General features: G+C 48.2%; 1 protein-coding gene across 5 annotated transcripts; it reads left to right on the forward strand.

The window, feature by feature from the left end:
- Window positions 1-4,238: 4,238 nt before the first annotated feature.
- Gjb1 (gap junction protein beta 1) lies at window positions 4,239-12,423 on the forward strand. 5 transcript variants are annotated; one of them, XM_029534586.1, is made up of 3 exons: window positions 4,282-4,363; window positions 4,591-4,670; window positions 10,952-12,423. In XM_029534586.1, the coding sequence occupies exon 3, from the start codon at window positions 10,968-10,970 to the stop codon at window positions 11,817-11,819; it is 852 nt and encodes a 283-aa protein (XP_029390446.1). In that variant the 5' UTR covers window positions 4,282-4,363; window positions 4,591-4,670; window positions 10,952-10,967; the 3' UTR covers window positions 11,820-12,423. The 5 variants fall into 5 exon arrangements, with proteins under 5 accessions (XP_021044120.1, XP_029390446.1, XP_029390447.1 ...); XM_021188461.1 differs by lacking the exon at window positions 4,591-4,670 and having other exon boundaries at window positions 4,239-4,363; XM_029534587.1 differs by lacking the exons at window positions 4,282-4,363; window positions 4,591-4,670 and adding an exon at window positions 6,475-7,087.
- The last annotated feature ends 2,503 nt before the right edge of the window (window positions 12,424-14,926 follow it).

A 14,926-nucleotide genomic window follows, 5' to 3' on the forward strand; every position in this document is an offset into this window, starting at 1 on the left:
TGTCTGGGCTGACAATGGAGCTGTGCTGGAGACAGCTTGCTTATTTTCTTCGGGGCCTCTTACCTTGTATGAGAGAGAGTCTGACTGGGAGCACCTTAAGTCGATTCTGGGAAATCAACAGGCTGATGTAAAATGCTTAAATGTTGCTCGCAGACGTTCATTATGAGACGAAAGTCTGCTGAGGAGCCCAGGTAGCAGCTGCATTCAGCTGCTTACTGGGGGCGGATAGACAGGCTCTGTGCTGCAGCCACTCCGCTCCTCCCCTCTCTGTTTTCCCTGACTGTCTTTCAGCCTCTACTGCTCAGCAGCTCTGGAAGGAAATGAGCAGAATGGTAAATGGGCCTCTGACAAGTTGATTCCCATAGCAGTATCTTTTGAGATATTTTACTTTTGATCCCCCACCCCACTTTTTTGTTTACTATCTTTTCTACCAAACTACTTAGACTTCCCATGGCCTGAACTCCAAGCCTCTTGATGAAGCCCTGCCAGCTCTTCCAGGAACCCTGAGTGTGCTGATAATTGACCTGGAGTTTCCTTCCTGGAGTTTTGCTTGCTTACTTGCTTGCATGCTCGTCCAACAGGTCTGCCCACCGTTCCTTAAGCACATCTCATAGCTTCCTGTCACCTGAAATGTCCAGCCAGCCCTTCTGTGTTCTGTAATGAGACAAGTACAGTTCTGCCTCTTGTGAAATCTACACCTAGGAGCTATTCCGTGGCTGTTAGTCACTCTGCCTAGTTCACCCCCATTCCCCTTCCAGCTTCTTGGGGACCCCTTCTTACTCACATTCTCTTGTATAGTTTTGTTTGGTGGGTTTTTTGTTTGTTTGTTTTTTTGCTTTGTTTTGTTTTGGAGACAGAGTCTCACTGTATAGCCCTGACAGGCCTGGATGTCACTATAGATTCACTCATGATTCTTCTGTCTCCATTTCTCAAAAATGGAGATCTACAAGCATGCATCTCCATGCATGGCTCACTTTCTTTCTTTCCTTCTTCCTCTCTTCCTGTTTTCTTTCTTTCTTTCTTTTCTTTCTTTCTTTTTTCTTTTTTTTTTTTTTTTGGTTTTTCGAGACAGGGTTTCTCTGTATAGCCCTGGCTGTCCTGGAACTCACTCTGTAGACCAGGCTGGCCTCGAACTCAGAAATCCGCCTGCCTCTGCCTCCCAAGTGCTGAGATGTGCCACCACTGCCCGGCCCTTTTCCTTCTTTCTCTCTTTCCTTCTTTTTTTCAATTTATATTATTGCCAAGCATGGTGGCACCCACTTTTAAGCCCAGCATTTGTGAGCCAGAGGCAGATGGATCTGAGTTTGCAGCAAGCCTGGACTACAGAGTGAGTTCCAGGACAGCCATGGCTACACAGAGAAACCCTGTCTCGAAAAACAAAGCAAGAAGGATTAATTTCATTTTAATTTATATTTATTATGTATTTATGTATCTATCTTGTGTATTGGTGCTTTGTCTGCATGTATGTCTGTACGCTGCACACATGCCTGGTACCTGTGGAGGCTGAAAGAGGGCATCAGATCTCTCTTGGGACTGGAGTTACAAACCACCACGAGAGAGCTGGGAATTAAGCCTTAGTGTCATCTCTCTGGCCCCAATTTATTATTAATTTTTTACTAATGTGCATGTGTCTAAGAAGTGTATCTAGGGCTGGAGAGGTGGCTCAGCAGTTAAGAGCACCGACTGCTCTTCCGATGGTCCTGAGTTCAAATCCCAGCAACCACATGGTGGCTCACAACCATCTATAATGAGATCTGATGCCCTCTTCTGAAGATAGCTACAGTGTACTTAGATATAATAATAAATAAATCTTTTTTTTTTTTTTTAAAAAAAAGAGGTGTATCTAATGTGTGCCTAGATGTCAGATAGTTGTGAGCTACCCAGTGGAGGTAATGATGTATTCACGGGCATTTTACCTGCATGTCTCTGTGAAGAATATGAGTTTCTGGTGCCTATGGAGGTCAGGAAAGGGCACTGGATCCTCTGGAATTAGAATTACAGAGAGGTTAGCTGCAATGTGGGTGCTGGAATCAAACCCAGGTTCTCTGGAAGAGCATCCAGTTGTCTTACCCTCTGAGCCATCTTTCCAGCCCCATATGCAAACTCCTAATGGGAACTGCAGAGCTCATCAACTCTGGTGTACTGCTGATACCAACAAATTCTGGAGCTGGAGTGTCTGAATTCAAATCCAGCTTTGTTACTTACTAGCTGAGAGCCCTTAGATGTGTTACTTAACCTCTCTGGTGCCTTAACTCCTCAGATAACATAGGAATATTAATAGTGCCTACTTCATAGAATGACTTTGGGGCTCAAAATAATACTTGTAAAACACTTTGGACACTGCTATTCAGGCATTAAGTACTTGAGAAATGAGAAACGCTAGTCCTCTCCATCTACTCCAAGCTGCACTGAGGAAGAATCACTAAGAATCAAAACATGCCCCTGGGAGACCTGCTCATTCTGAGCAGGGAGGATGGGGGGGGTGGATCTGCAGGGGTGGGCGGAGGGCAGAAGGCAGGAGGAGGCAGAGGCTGGGGGAGGTGAGGAAGGAGAAACTGCTCTTGAGATGTAATATATGAGAGAAAAATTAAAAAAATAAAGAACCATGACATTTATTACCTGAATCCTTCCCTGGGAATTCTTACATGGTGTAATATACCAACTTTTGCAGACACTCACTAAAGGAATCCCCTATCTGACTTGAAAGGCTGCCAGTGCTCTGAAACCCTTGGCTGTCTGGCTGATGGCTCCTTGCTGTCCCACAGGCATGCTTTGTTCATTCCTGTTCTGTGCCTTTGCTCACACAGTTCCTCCTCTTTGGAATTCTAGGTCTCCCTTCCCATTTCCGTCCTCTACCCATCTTTTCCCTTCTATGCTCAAATCTTGCCTCCTCTAAGAAACTTTCCCTGACTATACCTCCCTCCTCCTCCTCCGCCCCCTCCTCCTCCTCCTCCTCCTCCTCCTCTTCCTCCTTCTCTCCCTTCTTGTCTTTTGAGACAGGGTTTCTCTGTATAGCCCTGGCTGTCCTGGATGAATGGACAGCCTGGATCCATTCATCATGGATGATGTAGACCAGGTAGCCTGCGTCTGCTTCATGAATGCTGGGACTAAAGGTACCGGCCACCACACCTGATCCTATAACAGTTTCTTCTTCTCTTCCCCTTTGAACTCCTTCTCAGTTTGAATCAGATTCATGTGCTTGAATACACAAAGCAATCACTTTGGTTTTGGCTGTGTATCCTCAAAGGATTGTTCAATTCCGTTAGTTTGTTGATGTGCGGAGTGTTGGACATTCAACCCAAGGCTAAATACTTATACATTAAGCCACACCTCCAGACCAATAAACTCTTTTAGAGTCAGCATGTTCTTTCTTTCTCTGTCCCCCTGACCCTAGCACGGAGCTCTATGCTGGCTTCCCAGTAGGTACCCAGTAAAGGCTTATCTGCTGACTTATCTGGCATAACTCGGACTTGGCCGAGGGAATCTGAGGCCCTGGCTCGGTTTGTGGCAGTGAGATCAAGGAGACGGCAGTAAACCCGCTCTGCTGGCTTCGCTTGTTTTCTTCAGTGGTCCAGGTTGCAAAATGAGCAGGGTCCTCAGGTGAGCCTTCAGTGTGGAGACCTTGAAACTAGATGGATCCTTCAGTTAATGGTTGACATTCTGTTTACCTAAATGATTGCCAAGAGTTCCTGCTTATATCTGACAGATCAACTGCCTTAGCCCTAAGAGTAGAAGTTAATTTCTAAGTAGGTTTTATGATTCTGGGATACAACTAGAATTACTGCAGTCTATCTCCAGCGATTAAGTACAAGGAGAATAAGCAAATGATAGCCTGGCATTGCTCTATAGCTAGGGAACAAGACCATCCCCCATTTTGACCTCAGGTGTTTTTGTCCTCTCAATTGTCCCTAGTTTTAGAGGCTGGGATCTAGAAGAGATAGCATCCAGCATGAGAATCCTCTGTGCTGCTTGCCCACAAAGTGGGTCTACTGAAGGCCAAGAGTTGGGCATAGCTGGAATGTATTAAGCAGCCAAGTCTAGTTCGGTACCCCACATAGGCCCAGCATGGCATTTTAGTGACAAATGATGCTTCTTTTCCTCTGGGACAGGGCAAGAACTCTAGATCCAGATCCATTGGGACCTCAGGGATCAATCTTGTTTAATGATTGTGTGTGGAACGGGGGGTGGGGCTGGTTAATGTTTCTCTTCCTCTTGGGCTGTGGGCCATGTCAAGCTCCGGTCTTGGGCTTGTTGTCCCTCCCCTGGGCTGGGCTTTGACAGTACCTAGTGGCATTGAGCAGACACTCCTGCATACATTCCCTGGGAAAAGGCGGTTGCAACCAGGTGTGGCAGTGCCAGGGAGGTGAGGAGTTTGGGAGCTGAGGGAGGGGGCTGTGGTGTGCTGCTATGGTGCTGAGAAGAGCCCTGGGTCTTCCCTTGACATCAGCATTCAGCCATTTAGGGCTCTTCTGTGCTTCCCTCTGATGTCCACCTGCCAGGTGACCTGCCTGCTCGGATTCTCTCTTCAGCCTCCAACTCTCACCTTCTTTCAGACTCCAAGTTCCTTCTCTTCTCATTCTTTTTCCTCAGCCAAAGATTCTTCTTATGTCCATGGAGGTCAGATTCCCAGGAAGGCAGACTTGAAGAACTCTCAACATAACGTGACTAAGGTTGCCTTCCTGAGATACTTTTTGGCATGTGGGGGTGGGGTGGGGAGGATTCCATGAAACTTCAAGACAATGCCAGGTGCTGCTTTCTTTTCTTGATTATAAGGTAAAGCAGGCATGTACCCAAGAGGATGTGGGGACATGCCTTTCTATTTGCTTGCGGGGAGCAGGCAGGCTCGAGATGAACTTAGGGTAACTGATGGTTAGAAAGATGGTTCCCAGCTGTTAAAAAGTCATTCCAGCTGTCAGGAGTGGCATAACAGAACCCACAGACTTAGAATATTAGAGGAGGAAAGGAGAATATACACAAAGGGGTTTGTTTTATTTCTTTATTATTTATTTGAGACGGGGTCTCATTATGTAGCCTTAACTGTCCTGGAACTTGCTATAAAAACCAGGCTGGCTTTAAGTCAGAGATCCTCTTACCTCTATCTCCTGAATGAGACAGAGGATTAAAAGCATGTGCAATCTAGCCCAACCACAAAAGAAGTTTTATTTTATTTTATTTTATTTTGAGTTTTGAATTGGGTTTCTCTGTGTAGATTTGGCTGTCCTAGAACTCTCTCTGTAGACCAGGCTGGCCTCAAATTCACAGAGCTCCACCTGCCTCTGCCTCCCAAGTGCTGGGATCCCACTGCCTGGCCACAGGGGCATTTTAATATGCAGAAACCATTGGTAAGGGACCAATATGCTTTTCAATCTGAGTTTTAGCACATGTTTACCAGATGTGTGATAAGGTACAGCATTTTCCAGGCAAGGTGGCATATGTCTGTAATCCCAACTACTCAGAAGTCTTGAGACAAGAGGTGTGTGAAATCCAGACTAACCTGGCTACATGTGTGAATTAAGGTTGTCCAGAGGATGACAGTTCATGAACATGTAGGTCCTGATAGACAGGAGGCATTCTATAAGTGGTGGCTGTCACAGCGAGTCCAAGCAAGGGATGTGGATGATGGAGGAGCAAGTAGCAATAATGCCGGTGATTATAAGAGAATGCGTATCAGCAGAAGCCGGATGAAGAGGCCCACACAGGGAGAGGGAGAGAGAAAAGTGAATCCATCAGACTGGTCATGGGAAGCAAGCCTGGCCACAGTAGATGGATGACAGGGTGGAAAGGAAGCCAGTACCTGAGATACTGTAGCATCACAGGGTGGAGACAGGGAGATAGCAAGGGAAGAGAAAGCACCAGGTGAGATTGGCTTCAACCACCCAACCTGATACAAGCATCAAACCCTCCAAAGGAAGTTTCTAAGAAAGCTCCATCCCCCTTCCTGACCATAGAGTTTGGTTTGTTTTTCTATTGTTTGTTTGTTTTTGAACAGGATCTTATATAGCTCAGTCTGGCCTCAAACTTACTTTGTAGCTGAGGGTGACTTTGAACTCCTGATCCTCATGCTCCCACCTCCAGAAAGCAAATACATGCCCTACCACTTCTGGGCACCCAGGGCTGCATGTTACTAACGAGGCAAGCACTCTACCAACTGAGCCAGATCCTCAACCCTGGTGCTGGGCCTGAGTAATCTCATCTAGTCCCAACAGGGCCTTGTTGCCCAAACCCACAGAACAGAAAGATTTGAAAGCAGTTGGAAGGAATGACAGGGTAGGAAAGAAGACCCCGGTGATGACTGGACCATATGGGCACACATATGCCAACTCGCACAAGAGTACAGCTTTGTTGAGTTGTGTGCCCGGTCTCCGAACAAATGCTCCTTAAAAAGGGCAGCCATCAAAAGCAGTTCTCTGTTCAAAGGCTTTGAGGAAAATCATTTTGGAATTTGATTCTATTAGTTGGCAGCAGAGCAACTGTCTGTGAAACCTGTTAGTGAACCTCTCTGAGCCTCGACTTCCTGGTATGAAAAATGGAGATAACATTACAGAACTGTTAGTGATCTCCTTCTTTGGTACTATGCTCAAGTGCTATGCAAACCTGAACTCAGAGCTTGTCGCAGCCTCAGAAACCCTATCTAATTAAACACAGAAACAACGCATGCCTAGTGCAACCCAAACCATATCAATAGCTGGACTTTAACCTAAAGTCAGGGAAACAGTTTGGATTTCAAAATCAGGTCACTTCCCTGAATGTTTTTAAAATGTGCCCTTGAGCTATTGGTGTTGACACAGACAAAGCAAAACTTGAATCCCAGTGCCCACACAAGGGCTCTCAGAGACCCTAAAGGGAGCTACTGGCTGTGGCCCAGAAAACTCAAGAAAGAGGCAAAGAACTTCTTCGAAGGACCTAGAAACTTACGGTTGGTCAGGAGGTATATGGGGCACCTCTGAGGGGAAAAGAGAGAACACCTTTGAAGTTCATGAGAACAACCTGGGGAAAGGAAAATGGACTGAATCCGGAGGTCAGAGAAACCCTGGGAAGAAAGAGAACGGAAGCTCCTCAGTCCTGAACGAATGGGGAAAGACAAGCGGTAACTCTCTAAGATGCCATAGAATTTACGGAAAGAAGATGGGCTTTTCCATCAACCTCACCTTTCTCAAAGCCCATCTCTGTCATGTGGTAACTGCATGACCCTCAGGAATGACCCTTTTTGTTGTTGTTTCTGTTTTCTCTTTCTTTTTTTTTTTTTTTTTTTTTTTGGACAAGGTCTGTGTAGCCCTGGCTGTCCTGGAACTCGTTCTGTAGACCAGGCTGGCCTCAAACTCGTAGATTTACCTCTGCCTCCTGAGTACTGCGATTAAAGGTGTGCCCCATCACTCCCTGGCAGGGATGACCTTTCTTTTTGCCTCAGTTTCCTCCTCAGCGACAAGAGGCAAACAAACAAACAAAAACAACTAACACCCTCTCTCCCTAGGTTGGTCTTTAATTTTTTCCTTTTATTTATTGTTAGCCCATCTTTGTATGTATTTATAATGTGTATGTGTGTCAGTGTTGGAACATGTTAGTGTCATGCAACACATGCAGAAATCAGAGGACAACTTTCAGGAGTTGGTTTTCTCCTCAGGTCATCAGGCTTGCATGACAAGTGTTTTGGCCTGCTGAGTCATCCCCACCCCCACCCCTCCTTAGGCTCACAGGAGACTACATATTCAAGGGCTTGGCACAGTCTAGTATATACTTGGCTTTTTATTACATTTGTGTGTGTGTGTGTGTGTGTGTGTGTGTGTGTGTGTACATGCGCTGGAGTTATGGGAGTCAATTCCCTCCTTCCACCATGTGGATTCTGGTATCAGACTCAGGTCATCAGTCTTTTTTTGTTTGTTTGTTTTTCAAGACAGGGTTTCTCTGTGTAGCCCTGGCTGTCCTGGAACTCACTCTGTAGACCAGGCTGACCTCGAACTCAGAAATCTGCCTGTCTCTGCCTCCCAAGTGCTAGGATTAAAGGTGTGCACCACCACTGCCCAGCAGGTCATCAGACTTAACAGCAAGCACCCTTACCTGTTGAGCCATCTTGCTACCCCAGGTTACACATAAAGCAAGTCCCCAACCCTGACCCAAAGGCCAAGTCCAGTGTGTGAAGCCTAATATAGCTCATTAGCAAAAACATCATTTTCTTCCTTATTCCCTCCTTTCTTTCTTTCTTTCTTTCTTTCTTTCTTTCTTTCTTTCTTTCTTTCTTTCTTTTTTTGAAAGGGAGGGATTGAAACAGGGTCTCTCCATGTCACCCTGGCTATCCTGGAACTCACGCTGTAGACCAGGCAGACCTCGAACTCTGGAGATCTCACCTGCCTCTACTTCTGCAGTGCTAGAGATAAAGGTGTGCAGCACTACAACTGGCTTTTTTTTTTTTTTTTTTTTGAGATAGGAGGAGGTCTTACTTTGTAGCCCTTGTTGGTCCAGAACTCACTATATGGACCAGGCTGCCCTTGAACTCAAAGCAATTTGCCTGTCCTTTGCCTCCCCAAGTGGTGAGATTTAAGATGTGTGTCACCATGCCTCACAGTGCCTTAAAAAAAAACAAAACAAAACAAAAAAAAACTAATGAAGAAACATCACTTAGAGAAGTGACTTACGTCCTGTAGACTGTACCCTCTTCCTCTGTCTGCTATATTTTTGTGATTGAAACTCACTCACTAAGTCACACAGACTAGTCTAGAACTTTTATCTGTGTGTGTGTGCACACGCGCGTGCGCACACACACGCACGTCCCCCCCCCCAGCACTGAGACAAGGTCAAATGTAACCCAGGTTGACCTTGAAATCATGTAGCTGAGGCTGCCCCTGACTTTTTGACCCCTCACTTTCCAAATGCTGAGATTACAAGTGTGCATCTCGGTCTAAATTTCTGTGCTCAAGTGAGCCTGCTGCTTTAACCACCCCACCCCAGCCAGCCGGGATACAGGTGTGTGCCATCTGCCCTGATCTCCTGTCGCTTTCCTCTCCCTCCTCAATTATTTCCCATGCCTAGTTCACTGGCCCTTTCCTCTCTAACCAAGAGAGCTGTCCAGAAATGACTATAAAGCTTCATGTGCGCCCACTACCCTGTTGTAGCGGTGCCTCCTTGGGTAAGGGAGAAAATGCATTGCATTCTGCTGCTTTTCTTTAAGTTCAGGCTTAAGGCCTCTGCTCTCATCCTGCTGCTGCTAGCAAACCTCTTTTCAATTTCAATGGCTGAAGTGGTGGGAGGTGGGGCGAGGCTTTCTTTGTCTGCCTAAGGGAAAGAGGAGAATTTCCTCCCTGAGTCACTGGCATGCTCATAAGCAGGAGATTACAACGCACTTGACATGGGGGCCAGGGCAGCAGCAATTGAGCTGTCTGTTGTACAGCAGACACTCTAGGTTAACCACACAGTAGTGGGGAGAGAAAGGCAAGGTCTTGGGCTTGGCAGTTCACTTGACTGCCTAATGCAGCATTGTTTCCTCTTCCAGAGATGACTCTCTTAACCCCTTGATTGCCTGCTGAAGCAGGTATCTTCACTGGCTCCCAGTGCAATCCTGGGTATGGTCCCATTAACGGATGAGCAGGCAAGCTCATCAAAAGTCAGTAACTAACCCAAGGTCACTTTAGGTAAAGAATCAGATATAAACAGAAGCTATGTAACCCTTGCATAATCCATCGTCCAACCAACCTGCTACTTTCCTGGTGGCTTTATCACTGTCTCTCTGGCTTAGTCTCACCAGGTGCCCACCTGCCAAGCCCCTGGAGAGGGCCCCTTTCCCATAGCTTACAAAGAGATACTCATAGTTCGCTGGATTTGGACCGTGCTCACAGCTAGACAACTTCCTTGATTTTTGTGTTGTAAAATACAAAGTGAGATCAAATTAGCCGTCTTTTCTTTCCCTTTTTAATGGCTAGCTTTTTCTTCATCGGCAAAAGCACAAGAAGTCTGCTGCTGTAAGAGTCAGGTCTTCTGTTTCAGACTTTTTTTTGTGCTTCATCATTTTTAGCCATGGTGACTTTGAGTGGATAACAGGATTGTAAATGGCTCAAAAGAAAGAATGCCTGGGGAAATGGTTAGTTCAGCTCCTGGCTTGATAAACTTGGTACCCCGGTTTCCTCTCTTCTGGTTCATCCATATCTGGAAAGGGACCTATGCCTAAGAAACCTGCTGCTGACCCTGTTTCTGGTAGAAATATAGGGGAAGGTCTTAGTCCAGAGGACCCTGGTCCCCTGGGGTCCTGGCTTACTTGCACCTGTCTGTGTTCTATCCCCCTCCCCCAGAGCCATTATTCTGGTGGGGCCATGGGGCGGGTGCGGCGATGGACCGGGCGGGCACAGAACAGGTGGGTGCAGGCTGGGTGTCCGGCGCTGGGACACAAGTGCTCTGTGTGTAGGGTGGGCGGAAGTCAGGGCGTTTGATCTGAATTCTAAAGGGTGTTGTTCAGCGCCCCACAAAGGTCCCATTGTACAGACACTGGGTATAAAGCAGCATATGACTCTCCAGCACCGGGAGGCGATGAATTGGGACGCAGGCGCGACCACAGGGACCACTCCCCCTACACAGACATGAGACCATAGGGGAGCTGTCTGGGTGGCCTCAAGGATAGGCGCTCCCCGAGGTAACCGGGATATCTGGATTTGCCATAAGTCAGGTGCAAAGGAGCTGGGGCGGGGGTGGGGGGACGCCTGAAGAGCGGGCTAATGGCAGAACAAGATAGGCCTGGTGAAGAAAGGGACTCGAGGAGCGAGGAGCGAATGCTGGGTGTCTGTAAAGAAAGGGGATGGGGCTCAGGGAGGTTAAGTCAAGCGAAGGAGGAAAGGCTGGTACCAAGAGGGAAAGCAATGACCACCCTTCCTTGCTCTTAGAAAAGATAGGGGCAGGGGAGGCAGCATGACTATGCCCAGCTTCCTGCCCTGACCTTTTGACGGCTTGCTTCCTGCCTCTTGTTTCACAGGTGTGAATGAGGCAGGATGAACTGGACAGGTCTATACACCTTGCTCAGTGGCGTGAATCGGCACTCTACAGCCATTGGCCGAGTATGGCTGTCTGTCATCTTCATCTTCAGAATCATGGTGCTGGTGGTGGCTGCTGAGAGCGTGTGGGGGGATGAGAAGTCCTCTTTCATCTGTAACACCCTCCAGCCAGGCTGCAACAGCGTCTGCTATGACCATTTTTTCCCCATCTCCCACGTGCGCCTATGGTCCCTGCAGCTTATCTTGGTTTCCACCCCAGCTCTCCTCGTGGCAATGCACGTAGCTCACCAACAGCACATAGAAAAGAAAATGCTACGGCTTGAGGGGCACGGGGACCCCCTTCACCTGGAAGAGGTAAAGAGACACAAGGTGCACATCTCAGGGACACTGTGGTGGACCTATGTCATCAGTGTGGTGTTCCGGCTGCTGTTCGAGGCTGTCTTCATGTATGTCTTCTATCTGCTCTACCCCGGCTATGCCATGGTGCGGCTGGTCAAGTGTGAAGCCTTCCCCTGCCCCAACACAGTGGACTGCTTCGTGTCCCGCCCCACCGAGAAAACCGTCTTCACTGTCTTTATGCTCGCAGCCTCCGGCATCTGCATTATCCTCAACGTGGCGGAGGTGGTGTACCTCATCATCCGGGCCTGTGCCCGCCGTGCTCAGCGCCGCTCCAATCCGCCCTCCCGCAAGGGCTCGGGCTTTGGCCACCGCCTCTCACCTGAATACAAGCAGAATGAGATCAACAAGCTGCTGAGCGAGCAGGATGGCTCTCTGAAAGACATACTGCGCCGCAGCCCTGGCACGGGGGCCGGGCTCGCTGAAAAGAGCGACCGATGCTCAGCCTGCTGATGTCAGTACCAGGCAACCTCCCATCCCCTCCCTCACCCCGCCCAGACCTGCCCCTCCTTCTCCTATGCCGGTGAGCAGGCTTCTGCCTGCTAGGGATTACTCCATCAAACCTTCCCTCCCTCCCTACTCCCCTTCCTCAGAGAGCCTCCCGTCAAAGACCTGGCCGGCTGGGGAGTGGGGAGCCACTTCTACAACAGGGCTCAAGGTTATTAATGGTGTGGGCAATTCTTTCTGCCTGTACCCTTTCCTCTTCCCTCTCCTTGAAACGAGGGATGAGATGTTCTGAAGGTGTTTCCAGTTAGGAAACTAATCTTAACTCCCATGCTGTCTGGTACCCCACTTTGGGAGTCATGTCGGTGGGGAGGGATGTGGGCAAGCAGAGTGGAGGAGGAGCTCTGCCTTGTGGATGGAGAAGGGATGGAAGCTTGCCTTGCTGCCTGCCACAGGGGAAAAGGAGGACACATCTAGGGTGAGGGAGTTATGGAGAGAGAAGCAGGCAGATAAATCGGAGTGGGGATTGGTCAGGGCTGCCCCCAGTCCCCAGTTCCCAAGGCCTCTCTCTCTGCAAATGTTACACATTAAACAGGATTTTACAGTAAATGAAGACATGTTTCGAGTGTTTGTTGAAGTTTTTTTTCTCCGGAACCCTCCTCTCTGACCTCCCCCCAGGATAAGCTGGCCTTGGTTGGCATTTTGCTGATCAGGAAAAGAAAAGGGCAGAGGGAAGAGTGACTTGAAGCTGCAAACAGGAACCTGGCAAAGCCACCATCTGAGCCTCCTCTCCTGCTTTTCCTTGCTCTGCCTTGATTGGTCATTTACTTATGTCTTTCCTGTTGTTTATCATCTATGGGTAGCTAATTCACATCACTCCTTTCTTTGGTTTTAAAAATAAATGACAGCCTCTTCTGGAGAGACAGAGAAAATGCTAGAGAAATTTCTAAGGAGAGAGGGAGGGAGGGAAGGAGGGAGAGAGGGAGAGAGGGAGAGAGAGAGAGGGAGAGAGAGAGAGAGAGAGAGAGAGAGAGAGAGAGAGAGATTGGCACTTTTCCTGGCTACCTCAGCTTTGCTCTTCCCTATAATTCTGAGACCTGTCCGTCTCCTCCCTGGGTATTCAGCATCTGATGCCCTGCAAGCCCCTGACTTCTCTCCCTCCTCTGTATAGGACCCCAAATTCCATCTGCCTCCCCAGTCCACCTCCCTTGGTCTCGCTGAACACAGGTCAGGTGCATCCAGCAGCCCTTTCCTGGCCAGTCCCCACCCCCACTCCTGTGTGTCAGCTACTGGAGGAAAAGTCCCACGCTTGGGACTTGACAAAGCAGAGTCCAGGCCTAGCTGTGTCACTTGTTTGCAAGGTGTGCCCTTTCCCAAGCCTTTCTCCCTGTGTGTAAACACGGGCTGGCCTAGCACCTCTCCCAGGGCCCTCCCACACTTGTCTATGGTTCTAAAGTACCCCTCCCCAGCCCTACAGAGCCTTCCCGGACTGACACTACCCACACAAAGTGCCTCAGGGTCCAAGTCCCACCACCTTCCAGCAAGTTTTCCCTCTCAGCCATCCCATCCCTTAGCTGGACAGAGCACTGCCCCCACCCCCTCTCATAGTCTTTGGAGGAAATGTACCAGAAATGAAAAAGAGCAGGGGTGTTTCATCAGAATCGTTTTCCCAGTGGAATAACTTTTTTTTTCCTCTCTGAGAGAAAGCATAAGATTTAAAAAAAAAAAAGAGGAAACAAGTTGGGTGTAATGGTACCTGAGTTAGAGGCCTAAGCTACACAGTTCTAAGGCAACTTGGGGTATACAGCGTAAAACCCAGCCTGAGCAACAAGAAGCCACTCTTTTCCTGTGAAATTTCCTTTCTCCTTCAACAAGGACATCACACTCTGTCAAAGAAGAGGTTCCTATGTGACTGACAGTGGGCTGCAAAATCCTCTTCCTATGGAAATCCATCCCTGCCTTCCCATAGAAAGCATAGACCATCTCTTCTTTGTTCTCAAGAAAAAGATTTCCTGTTTCAAAATTCCATCCTGGCCAGGCGTGGTGGCGCACGCCTTTAATCCCAGCACTTGGGAGGCAGAGGCGGGCGGATTTCTGAGTTCGAGGCCAGCCTGGTCTACAAAGTGAGTTCCAGGACAGCCAGGGCTATACAGAGAAACCCTGTCTCGAAAAAACAAAACAAAATTCCATCTTGGGGCCTGGGGTGTAGTTCAGTTCGTAAGTAGAGTGGGTTCCTAATTGCCCTGGATTCCATCCCCAGCACCCCAATTAATTAACCCTAGTCCTTGAGGGAGCCTTGTGCCCTCTCCCAAGTGCTGGTCATCTCAGAAATCTACTTGTCTTCAAAGATTACAACTCCAAGCCCTGGGTAGCACAAGTCTTTAATCTTGGCACTTGAGAAGCAGAAGGAGGAACATTTCTATGAGTTCAAGGCTAGCCCAGTCTATGTTGAGAGTTTCAGAATAGCTAGGGCTAGATAGAGAGAACCTGTCCCCCCCACACACACACACACAAAAGACTCCAATTCCGGATCAAAGTGGGTAAAGGCTGGGGTAAAGGTGGGACAACAGAGCTCTCAGGCATTAGGAGCCAGAGAGAAGATAGGATACATAACTCTTGTGTCCTGCTAACCAGGTAGAAAGTGGCTGAAGGAACCTCGAGGGGCGCTCCATGGAGGCAAAGTATCAAGGAGGTAGCAGGAAAGGCTGCCTCAGGATGGACCTTTTCATTTGAGGGAAATGTACTGAGGGCTTAGTACGCATTGGAGTGTGATGTGCTGAGCAAGCAGGGTATTGGAGTTAGGAGATGAGTCTGGCCCTGATGGCCCCTTCCACACTTTAACCTTAGCCTGTCTAGGTGTCAGCTTTGGAACCTATAAGTATAGACTACATAATAATTGTTCTGTCTTTTACAGGGCTTCTCTGAGAATCAAACAGTGGTATTCAAAAACTGGTGGGGCTGGAGAGATGATCCAGTGGTCAAGAGTACTGGCTGCTCTTCCAGAGGACGAGGGTTCAACTCCCTGCAACTACATGTGGCTAACAACCTGACAGTAACTCTAGTTCCAGGGGCTCAGACACCATCACAGACATGTTTGCAGAAAAAAAACCTCAATA

This window comes from Mus pahari, chromosome X, assembly GCF_900095145.1.
Source record: "Mus pahari chromosome X, PAHARI_EIJ_v1.1, whole genome shotgun sequence".
Classification (NCBI taxonomy): domain Eukaryota; kingdom Metazoa; phylum Chordata; class Mammalia; order Rodentia; family Muridae; genus Mus; species Mus pahari.